Raw genomic sequence first — 12,197 nt, forward strand, 5'->3', positions numbered from 1 at the left:
GTGACTTTACTGCTACTGCTTTATATTGATTGACACAATATTCTACTTCAACTATTCATCTGTAGGACTTGAATTAAATTTAAATTGAACAAACACTTCTCTCTTTCAATTTCAACATGCCTGCAATACAAACATAGTAACCAGCAACTGTAATTAAGTCAATATTATGCCATTATACAACCAGTTAAAAAGAGAGGAGGATGGCTGACTTTAGGATGGTAGGCATGGCAGGACTTTGGGCGCCGCCGGACTTTCTGAGATTTCATCCTGTTACACTTGACTGATGCGTTGTATTTGACCTCTTTGGGCTCCAGGGTGATGGAGGAGTACTGCCGGGAGCAGTCACAGTCCGCCTGAACCACCATCAACACCAGGTTACTGTCAGGGACTGCCTGCACCACAAACATCCTGCCACACAAAATATTAAGTCAACATTACATAGAATTATATATTAATTTAAGGTAACACTTTATTTTATTTTTAGTATCTCTGTGTAACATCACTCCAAACATTCTGGAACACAACACATTCAGCTATCAATACATTGTGGATACATTGAAAAAAATGTAGTCTAATGCAGTTCAGATAATTGCAGGTAGGTATAATGGCCACAAGATGGCGCCACCACTGTGGAGTTGACTGAGGAGGTTTCTTACTTCTGACAGCGTCCACATTTGAGGAGGCTGTTGGTCTCTTTGATGGAGTTGTCTAACATGAAGCCAGGGTACTCTGTGTCACACGGCTGCAACGCGTCCATCCTCTTTGCTTTATGGGCTAATGAGGATAAAGTTGTTTGTTTCAAAGACATGCGCACGCGCACACACACACACACACACACATGCGCACACACGCACACGCACACGCACACACACACGCACACCTTCTACCCAGAAGTAGGCACCCATCCGAGAGCTGTGGAGCTCTACTCACATGTATGGTAGCCAGCCTTGGCTGTGTTAGGAATCCCGGTGGAGAGGATAGGAGATGGAGGGGCACCATTCACCATGGAGATGAACATGTCAATGGGATCGGCATACAGTCACATGATAGCCATGGGGGACAAAATGGTTGGGAGAAAGCAATTGGATGAGAGAAATGGTTGGGAGAAAGCAATTGGATGAAGAGAAAATGAATTGTGAACCATGAGATATGGTATGAAAACTGCAGGATGATTCATCAAATGTATATGAAAGCACAAACATGTATTCAGACTGTTATACAGTCACCACTAGCCTTAGTCACTAGCCGGCTACCACCTGGTACTCTCCCCTGCACCTTAGAGACTGCTGCCCCATGAACATAGTCATTGAACACTGGTCACATGAATAATGTTGACATACTGTTTTACCCACTTTATATGTATATACTGTATTCTATTCAAGGCGCATCCTATATAACTACTGCTGTACACACCTTCTCTATTCATATACTGTCCATACTGTCTATTCACACCATTATTTGTATATATATTTATATTCCAGTCTCTGACATTGCTCCTTCTGATATTTCTAACTTTCTTATTTTTCTGGATTATGTGTGTATTGTTTTATTTTATATTACCAGGTGTTGCTGCACTGGTGGAGCATTTTGCTGCACCTGCGATAACATCTGTAAATCTGTGTACGCGACCAATCAATTTAGATTTGATTTGAAGTTGGTGTAGGACTCTACCTCCACAAGTATGTATCCAAACCTCTTTGCAATGGCCTTTGTCACATAAAGTATTGGGAGCATTTACCGTCTACAACGTAATCCGAGTGCCATAGCCCACAGAAGTTGAACTCCAGTAAGAACCTGTACAGAAGCAGAGTTGTTGGGAGAGAAAATGAAGTGTCAAAAACAATTCAGTTCAGTTCAAAACAACATTACACTAGAGTGATGATAAACAGCATATACAGACCATTTTTCATAAACTCAGCATGAAAAGTGCATCTCACACTTACATCAACATGTGAGAGAAGAACCATTTAATCACTGCAGCAAGACCATAGAAAGGCTACAGGAAGGAGAGATTGAGATACAGAGTGAGATAGAGAGAGAGGGAGAGAGAGAGAGAGAGAGATACAGCGAGAGAAAGAGAGATACAGAGAGAGAGAGCGAGTGAGAGAGAAAGAGGGAGCGAGAGAGATACAGAGAGAGAGAGAAAGAGGGAGCGAGAGAGAGATACAGAGAGAGAGAGAGAAAGAGGGAGCGAGAGAGAGAGATACAGAGAAAGAGGAAGCGAGAGAGAGAGAGAGAGAAAGATGAACGAGAATAAAACATAGGTAACCCAAGTGAAAGAGAACAAGAAGAGAGCATCTGTTAAGTAATTATATTATACAACCAGCAGGCAGCACATAGCAAACGTTTCAGCAAATAGTGCCTTCTTCATGGTTAAGAAATATTGAAAAACATGACTCACGCTGAGCAGAGGGCGAGCACTACTGGAATGACTGTGTCCTGATCTGCACATTCCCTGGTAGTCATACAACGACACCCTGTTGGACACACAACGATTAGCCTTTTACTGCAGTGGGCTAAATCAGGGTCACTCAGAGTGTTTCTTGGTAGTTTTAAACAAATATATTTTGAAACAAAAGTATACACCTCACACACATGGTTATGGACTAAAAGAAAAGAAGAAACCAGTACCATGTCAGATATAGAGTTGAAATGTGTTCAATGTTGAGTTTGCATCCCAATATTACACTTTATATACATCACAGAAGACTGAAATATAGCAAACTGTTTGACGTAGAAACACCAGATTTTCGGCGGTAAAAAAAAGTTGATTAATTATGAAATGATGAAGAATATTAATACATTTGACTGCAGGAAAGGGTCTACGAAGTTAGGGGTTACATAACCTTGCACAAAAGGATCAATCAATGGTATAATATATATATCCATCGTAATGTAGCTCCTCTTACTTCTTGTACATGCCCGACTTAATCAACGCTGCCATCACAGACCCGTCCACTTCCCCAAAGAAACGTCCGACCTGTAGAGACAATGACAGGAGGGGGTTATATTCAGAGATGACATCATCTAGGTCTACAGAGACTTCTGACTATACAAGGGATCTCTTTAGCGTCAGAGAGATGGAGCCAGAGGGAGATTGCGTAACACCAAGAATAGCCTTCAGTACCTTATTGCTTCAAATCTGCATGACCTAGCACAAACTCCCATAGCAACACCATCAATTAGACACAGCCACAAGAGGCTAAACTTAATATGCCCTCTTGCTCCTTACAGTATTCTGTACGTCTATGTATTTACCTGTTACTATCATGTACTGTATGTTAGTCGTTTTACACTTCACAGGGTGATAGTGTTGTCTGTGAATGAGTGTCACAGCTTATTTAACATGACAGAAAGGTTAACCTCCTATACAGTACAGTATACACTCCCCTCTATCTGTCTTCTCTTACTGTAGCACATCCCTGTACTCTGAATTATTCAAGGTCACTTTGTTTAAGCCACACTGTCCAAGTTTCCAAGTCATCCTCCCTCCTCTTCCCGTTTCTCTCTAACTGCGGCTGACACTTTATTTCAATCTCAGGGAGAAGGGAAGGAGACAAATTTCCCTGTGGCTTTTTAAGAGATGCAGTGTTTCCCGAGTGTCTGTGTGTCTGTGTGAGTATGTGTGTCTGTGTGAGTATGTGTGTCTGTGTGTCTGTGTGAGTATGTGTGTCTGTCTCTGTGTGTGTGTGTGTGTGTGTGTGTGTGTGTGTGTCTGTGTCTGTCTCTGTGTGAGTATGTGTGTGTGTGTGTGTGTGAGTATGTGTGTCTGTGTCTGTCTCTCTCTGTGTGTGTGTCTCTCTGTGTCTGTCTCTCTCTGTGTGTGTGTGAGTATGTGTGTCTGTGTCTGTCTCTCTATGTGTGTGTGTGTGTCTCTGCGTCTGTGTCTCTGTGTGTGTGTGTGTGTGTGTCTGTCTCTGTGTGTGTGTGTGTGTGTGTGTGTGTGTGTGTGTGTGTGTGTGTGTGTGTGTGTGTGTGTGTGTGTGTGTGTGTGTGTGTGTGTGTGTGTGTGTGTGTGTGTGTGTGTGTGTGTGTGTGTGTGTGTGTGAGAGCTCCGGTCCCTGAAGCCAGAGCTCGGAATGGAACTTGATGCTCTATTTACCTGAAAGAAATGCAGTGAAATAAAAACGCAACAACGTTTCGGTGCAAAACTTGGAAAACAATGCATCCATCCTAGGACAGGAATCTAATGCAGAACCAAAACAGCAGTGTGTCCTCCATCAAATCTATTACCAACATACTACATGTTGTGTTGTCAGCATCTAGACTTTGTTTCTGCTTAGTCACACACTAGTACGAGCTATGTACATCAGAAATTCTAAGGAAGTTGGTTATGACCCATTTCTTGAAGGCAGCACTGTACTCCTTCCGTATCTTGAATGATTAAATATTTACAGAGCTCTGCCTTAGCCCAATCCCTCTTTCTGAATAAAAAGGGGGAGCACTTGGTGTTCCCACAAAACTTTGTTGAAGTTCTAACCTCAGCAAAATGTTACGGGGGTAGCACTTCATCATAATATCTGCTTACTAAGGTTTGCTTTAGTGCCTTACTGAGACATAAACATATTGAATTAAGAGGGGAAAATGTAAATACGTGCATCCTTGGTTTGAACTGAGTAGTCTTAATTTAATCGGGACTGGCAGTGATGCAGTAGGAATACGTATACACTGACAGGCTGAACAAGATGGTGTGTGTGTGTGTGTGTGTGTGTGTGTGTTTGTTTCACTCACCTCCAGCTCACACTCCTCCTTAACCCCAAAGATATATTTTTTCATTATGAAATTATGACAAATATTAATAACATTCCACCTATGAGGCCAACATACTGTGATTTGGTCTTTGACTGCAGGAAATTATTACTTTAATCTGCATTCGTTTTTATCAAAGGGGTTTTAGTAGGCCATGGTAATCCCAGGGTACACGCATGATATAAGGTACCACACTGACTACCTACTATAATGTGTAGTATAATAGGGTCTAATAGCCCCCGACGGTCATAGTCTTCAAGTGCATTCTAAGATTTAAGGGCCCAATACCCACCACACTGTTATGCTATGAACACTTATGTTATGAACACTGCTATGGCCCTTGTCCATTCCACCCCACTAATTCTCAGTAATACGGTTAGTCCAGTCCTCCCTCTACAGTGAAGTCAAGTTAAGGTGGCGTGGGCTGCTTGGTACCTTTAGCTCCAGTTAGTGATAAGGTGGCTGCTTACTGTCTTTAGCCCCAGTTAATCAGTCAGTTCTCTGCTAATTCCTGTAAAAGGGATTAGGACCATAAGTGTCCTGAAATCCTATGAGTGCTCCAGGTGTTGTTTTGGCCTGTTACTTACTGCCTCACATTGTGCTCTTCTCTCTCAATTCAGTTCAATTCAACAGACTTTATTGACATGGCAAGTTAAATGAATTACATTGTCAAAGTACACATACTGTATGAAGTGCCTCTATGGCAATTCAGATGGCTGATTGAGGACGTTTTAACTGAAGAATGTTTGTTTTCTACGATTGTGTTTTGTTTCTCTGTTTTGCTTTTCGTAGTGTATTGATATATATATTTTTGTAATTACAGGGCTCATCTGTAAAAGAGACCTTGGTCTCAGCATGACTCCCTGTCAAAATAAAGGTAAAAAAAATGTTTGGACTAACAGTTATAAAGTAATACTAATAACAGGCGTAGTAGCAGTGGAAATGATATTAACATTAACAGCAACTACAACAATAGTCATGAGAATAATATTAAATGAAAGTAATGGCAGTAGGCTAATTGTAACATGGCTGAGAAGCCACATGGCATGGTATGAAAGAAAAAACACAACGCCAAATACTATTGTTACATTGTACTTTTCACTGGCTGTGCCTCAGGTTGTGGCTGGATTACACACATTTGGCTGACAAAACTGCACATTTTGGCTGAAAATAGTCTGGGTAGCCATTTGATTAGATGTTCAGGAGTCTTACGGCTTGGGGGTAGAAGCTGTTTAGAGCCTCTTGGACCTAGACTTGGCGCTATGGTACCGCTTGCCGTGTGGTAGCAGAGAGAACAGTCTATGACTTGGGTGGCTGGAATCCTTGACAATTTTCAGGGCCTTCCTCTGACACCACTTGGTATAGAGGTCCTGGATGGCAGGAAGCTTGTCCACAGTACTGGGCTGTTCGCATTACCCTCTGTAATGCCTTGCGGTCGGAGGCCGAGCAGTTGCCATACCAGGCAGTGATGCAACCAGTCAGGATGCTCTCGATGGTGCAGCTGTAGAACCTTTTGAGGATCTGAGGAACCATGCCAAATCTTTTCAGTCTCTTGAGGGGGAATAGGTTTTATCGTGCCCGCTTCACGACTGTCATGGTGTGCTTGGACCATGTTAGTTTGTTGATGATGTGGACACCAAGGAACTTGAAGCTCTCAACCTGCTCCACTGCAGCCCCATTGATGAGAATGGGGGCATGCTCGGTCCTCTTTTTCCTGTATTCCACAATCATCACCTTTGTCTTGATCACGTTGAGGGAGAGGTTGTTGTCCTGGCACCACATAGCCAGGTCTTTGACCTCCTTCCTATAGGCTGTCTCGTCGTTGTAGGTGTTGTCTTTGGCAAATTTAAGGATGGTGTTGGAGTCGTGCCTGGCCATGCAGTCATGAGTGAACAGGTAGTACAAGAGGGGGCTGAGCACGCACCCCTGAGGGGCCCCGGTGTTGAGGATCAGCGTGGCGGATGTGTTGTTACCTACCCTTACCACCTGGGGGTGGCCCGTCCAGGATCCAGTTGCAGAGGGAGGGGTTTAGTCCCAGGGTCCTTAGCTTATTGATGAGCTTTGAGGTCTGAGTCTTTGACACAGTGTAATAGGAAATGCAGCTCTGTCTCTACCTCTCCCCGGGGGCAGAGTGACCACAACCCGTCCTCTCTGGGCAGCCAGGTTTGCCTGTGTCGACTGGACTCTATGGGCAGGCTGTGCTCACGGAGGCTGTTCTTTCTTTTTCTTCCCCCCCTCTCTCTGCCACCCCATCTATCTATCTATCTATCTATCTATCTATCTATCTATCTATCTATCTATCTATCTACACTGCCTTGCGAAAGTATTCGGCCCCCTTGAACTTTTCGACCTTTTGCCACATTTCAGGCTTCAAACATAAAGATATAAAACTGTAATTTTTTGTGAAGAATCAACAACAAGTGGGACACAATCATGAAGTGGATGAAATTTATTGGATATTTCAAACTTTTTTAACAAATTAAAAACTGAAAAATTGGGCGTGCAAAATTATTCAGCCCCCTTAAGTTAATACTTTGTAGCGCCACCTTTTGCTGCGATTACAGCTGTAAGTTGCTTGGGGTATGTCTCTATTAGTTTTGCACATCGAGAGACTGAAATTTTTGCCCATCCTCCTTGCAAAACAGCTCGAGCTCAGTGAGGTTGGATGGAGAGCGTTTGTGAACAGCAGTTTTCAGTTCTTTCCACAGATTCTCGATTGGATTCAGGTCTGGACTTTGACTTAGCCATTCTAACACCTGGATATGTTTATTTGTGAACCATTCCATTGTAGATGTTGCTTTATGTTTTGGATCATTGTCTTGTTGGAAGACAAATCTCCGTCCCAGTCTCAGGTCTTTTGCAGACTCCATCAGGTTTTCTTCCAGAATGGTCCTGTATTTGGCTCCATCCATCTTCCCATCAATTTTAACCATCTTCCCTGTCCCTGCTGAAGAAAAGCAGGCCCAAACCATGATGCTGCCACCACCATGTTTGACAGTGGGGATGGTGTGTTCAGGGTGATGAGCTGTGTTGCTTTTACGCCAAACATAACGTTTTGCATTGTTGCCAAAAAGTTTGATTTTGGTTTCATCTGACCAGAGCACCTTCTTCCACATGTTTGGTGTGTCTCCCAGGTGGCTAGTGGCAAACTTTAAACAACACTTTTTATGGATATCTTTAAGAAATGGCTTTCTTCTTGCCACTCTTCCATAAAGGCCAGATTTGTGCTGTATACGACTGATTGTTGTCCTATGGACAGAGTCTCCCACCTCAGCTGTAGATCTCTGCAGTTCATCCAGAGTGATCATGGGCCTCTTGGCTGCATCTCTGATCAGTCTTCTCCTTGTATGAGCTGAAAGTTTAGAGGGACGGCCGGGTCTTCGTAGATTTGCAGTGGTCTGATACTCCTTCCATTTCAATATTATCGCTTGCACAGTGCTCCTTGGGATGTTTAAAGCTTGGGAAATGTTTTTGTATCCAAATCCGGCTTTAAACTTCTCCACAACAGTATCTCGGACCTGCCTGGTGTGTTCCTTGTTCTTCATGATGCTCTCTGTGCTTTAAACGGACCTCTGAGACTATCACAGAGCAGGTGCATTTATACGGAGACTTGATTACACACAGGTGGATTCTATTTATCATCATTAGTCATTTAGGTCAACATTGGATCATTCAGAGATCCTCACTGAACTTCTGGAGAGAGTTTGCTGCACTGAAAGTAAAGGGGCTGAATAATTTTGCACGGCCAATTTTTCAGTTTTTTATTTGTTAAAAAAGTTTGAAATATCCAATAAATTTCGTTCCACTTCATAATTGTGTCCCACTTGTTGTTGATTCTTCACAAAAAATTACAGTTTTATATCTTTATGTTTGAAGCCTGAAATGTGGCAAAAGGTCGAAAAGTTCAAGGGGGCCGAATACTTTCGCAAGGCACTGTATCTATCTATCTATCTATCTATCTATCTATCTATCTATCTATCTATCTATCTATCTATCTATCTATCTATCTATCTATCTATCTATCTATCTATCTATCTATCTATCTATCTATCTATCTATCTATCTATCTATCGTTGTTCAGGAGACAGCTGCGCTGAACATGCCCTCTAAGATATGTGTTAAGATGCGACCACCCGACCTTACGTGTATTTACATGGTCAAGCCGACCAGATAGTGATTATATATGCCGACCAGATTGTGATTATATAAATGATTCCCCCCTTGGTCTGCTGATCTGCTTATCAAATGGTTCAACGTGTTCATTAACCACAGTTATCATTCATTACATAACAAAGCATGTATGATGTACTAGACTAGATGTGGGTTACATAAGAGTTGTCAACTGGTCTATCATGGTGGTGGTGTTAGCTGAATGGATTGGTTTGATCTGTTCGGGTCACTGGGTGGTCATGCTGTCAGACCCTTACCTCTGACCTCTCTTTAGAGACTATGATGAAGCCGTTGCTGTCCACAAGGAAACAGTTGACATCCTGGAGGAATAAGAGACAGGACATTAGTTAAACAGTATTGGCACTTATTCAATGATGATATTGACATTCATGAATTGAATGGGAACTGACTCAAAGACTGCAGAACAGACTCAGTACTTACAGTGCTCTGACAGCTGAGAGGGCAGACACCTTCCACTTCAGTACACTGGAGAGAGAGAAGAGAGCGAGACAGACAGACAGACAGACAGACAGACAGACAGACAGACAGACAGACAGACAGACAGACAGACAGACAGACAGACAGACAGACAGACAGACAGACAGACAGACAGACAGACAGACAGACAGACAGACAGACAGACAGACAGACAGACAGACAGACAGACAGACAGACGATATAAAGGTCAAGGTATTGAATAAGGTCGACCACCACTCAGATTCACATGAATCATGTGACTGATAGCTGTATACGGATTTGGAACATATTAACCACCGTAACAACAACATAAACATGACTGGTTCTACAGCCAGTCAATATGGTGTGATAACTTCTACACTCTAGAGAGGAGTTCATGTACTGTATCAACAGAAAATAAAAGGTCACTGTTTACGTACGTCTGTGTCAGCAGGCTGTGAGTGGACGTGAGAGACAGAGGTAGATCAGGAGAAAGACAAAGAGACAGAGAGATGATAAACTATTAGCACTTAGCTTCTCTAGGGTAGGGGGCAGTATTTTGACGTCCGGATGAAAGGTGTGCCCAAATTTAAACTGCCTACTACTCAGGCTCAGAAGGTAGGATATGCATATTTAATAGATTTGGATAGGAAACACTCTGAAGTTTCTAAAACTGTTTGAATGATGTCTGTGAGTATAACAGAACTCATATGGCAGGCAAAAGCCTGAGAAAAATCCAACCAGGAAGTGTGGAAATCTGAGGATTGTAGTTTTTCCAAGTGATTCCCTATACAGTATACAGTGACTTAGGGTTCATTTTGCACTTCCTAAGGCTTCCACTAGATGTCAACAGTCTTTAGAACGTTGTTTCATGCTCCTACTGTGAATATGGAGCGTACAAGAGGGCCTGGAGTCAGATGAGTGAGGAAATGACATGATCTCAGAGGCGGGCACTCACGTGAGTGTGAGCTGTGTTCCTTTTCTTTTTTGAAGACATTGGAATTGTCCGGTTGGAATATTACTGATTTATGTTAAAAACATCCTAAAGATTGATGCTATACATCGTTTGACATATTTCTACGAACGTAAATAGAACTTCTTTTGACTTTTCGTCGTGACATTTTTGCGCGCTTTCTACATTTGGAGTAGTGGACTGAACGCGCGAACAAAAAGGAGGTATTTGGACATAAACGATGGACTTTATCGAACAAAACAAAACTTTTTTTGTGGACCTTGGATTCCTGGGAGTGCATTCTGATGAAGATCATCAAAGGTAAGTGAATATTTATAATATTATTTCTGAGTTTTATTGACTCCACAAAATGGCGGGTTTGGTTTCATGTCTGAACGCTGTACTCAGATTACTGCAAAGTGTGCTTTCGCTGTAAAGTTTTTTTTAAATCTGACACAGCGGTTGCATTAAGGAGAAGTGTATCTATAATTCTTTGAATTACAGTTTAATATTTTATCAACGTTTATGATGAGTATTTCTGTAAATTGATGTGCTCATTCACCGGAGGTTTTGGGAGGCAAAACATTTCTGAACATTACACGCCAATGTAAAATGGGGTTTTTGGATATAAATATGAACTTTATCGAGCAAAACATACATGTATTGTGTAACATGAAGTCCTATGAGTGCCATCTGATGAAGATCATCAAAGGTTAGTGATTAATTTTAGCTGTATTTCTGGTTTTTGTGACGCCTCTCCTTGCTTGGAAAATGGCTGTGGTTTTTCTTGTCAAGGTGATGTCCTAACATAATCTAATGCTATGCTTTCGCCGTAAAGCCTTTTTGAAATCGGACAATGTGGTTGGATTAATGAGAAGTATATCTTTAAAATGGGATATAATAGTTGTATGTTTGAGAAATTTGAATTATGAGATTTTTGTTGTTTTGAATTTGGCGCCCTGCTATTTCACTGGCTGTTGAATACTGTGTCCCGCAGGTGGGACGGTCACGTCCCACATACCCCAGAGAGGTTTTAGCAGATAATCCTAAATATACATATGTAGGATCTTTTGCTGCTGGTCATTTCAGACGTTACTTTACAAAAATGTCCATTAATTATAATCCACATGATAGTTCACATTACCTGTTGCTGCAGGATTATTTTCCTGCTGTAGCATACTGGCTCAAATGAAGATCCTACATCTGTAGTGATGTCACACATTGTGTGTATGTGATCCCTGCACAGGAACTGATCCTGTGACCTTGACTTTGCCATGCTCTTACCAGAGATGGATTTGTGTCAGTAGTGTGGTATGTTGTTGGGGAGCTGTGTGTGTGTGTGTGTGTGTGTGTGTGTGTGTGTGTGTGTGTGTGTGTGTGTGTGTGTGTGTGTGTGTGTGTGTGTGTGTGTGTTGCTCCCTCACCTGAAAGGCAATGGTCCATAGCCTCTTCTCCAGCATCTCCAAGGACATCTGCACCCCAATGGCTAAAAATAGAACACACACACAGGTCAGTTGAGAGAGGAAAACATGGACTCTGCAAAAACCCTGAAGCCTAATTTACTGTGTCCGTCTGTGAGAGACTATTGAGAGGCAGGGTGGGTGTGGCGTTGGGCATTATAGTGTGACAGGAAATCAATCAGGCCTTCAGTTCACCTCTATGCAGTTTGCACAGTTAGCATCAGGCTGCTGCTGTTTGCATGCAAATGGTCACTGTGGTACCACTGACGGGCTAGCGTGTTTATTATCTAAGCATAGCAGTGGTGGAAAAGGTACCCAATTGTCATACTTGAGTAAAAGTAAAGATACCTTAAAATAGAAAATGACTGAAGTAAAAGTAAAAGTCACCTAGTAAAATACTACTTGAGTAA

At 42.2% G+C, this 12,197-nt stretch overlaps 1 protein-coding gene across 2 annotated transcripts in view; it reads right to left on the bottom strand.

Moving 5' to 3' along the window:
• Positions 1–12,197, bottom strand: part of LOC106584529 (voltage-dependent calcium channel subunit alpha-2/delta-4) — a 99,762-nt gene that overhangs the window by 1,678 nt on the left and 85,887 nt on the right. For both annotated transcript variants that reach the window (XM_045706555.1, XM_014169929.2), the window contains 11 exons: positions 11,752–11,813; positions 9,816–9,830; positions 9,361–9,405; positions 9,177–9,239; positions 2,910–2,980; positions 2,402–2,477; positions 1,944–1,996; positions 1,739–1,794; positions 931–951; positions 657–774; positions 210–408 (listed from right to left, as the gene is read on the bottom strand). In XM_045706555.1, coding sequence (XP_045562511.1) covers positions 210–408; positions 657–774; positions 931–951; positions 1,739–1,794; positions 1,944–1,996; positions 2,402–2,477; positions 2,910–2,980; positions 9,177–9,239; positions 9,361–9,405; positions 9,816–9,830; positions 11,752–11,813 — 779 coding nt within the window. The remainder of the gene's footprint in view (positions 1–209; positions 409–656; positions 775–930; positions 952–1,738; positions 1,795–1,943; positions 1,997–2,401; positions 2,478–2,909; positions 2,981–9,176; positions 9,240–9,360; positions 9,406–9,815; positions 9,831–11,751; positions 11,814–12,197) is intronic.

The sequence above is a fragment of the Salmo salar genome, chromosome ssa23 (genome assembly GCF_905237065.1).
Source record: "Salmo salar chromosome ssa23, Ssal_v3.1, whole genome shotgun sequence".
NCBI lineage: Eukaryota > Metazoa > Chordata > Actinopteri > Salmoniformes > Salmonidae > Salmo > Salmo salar.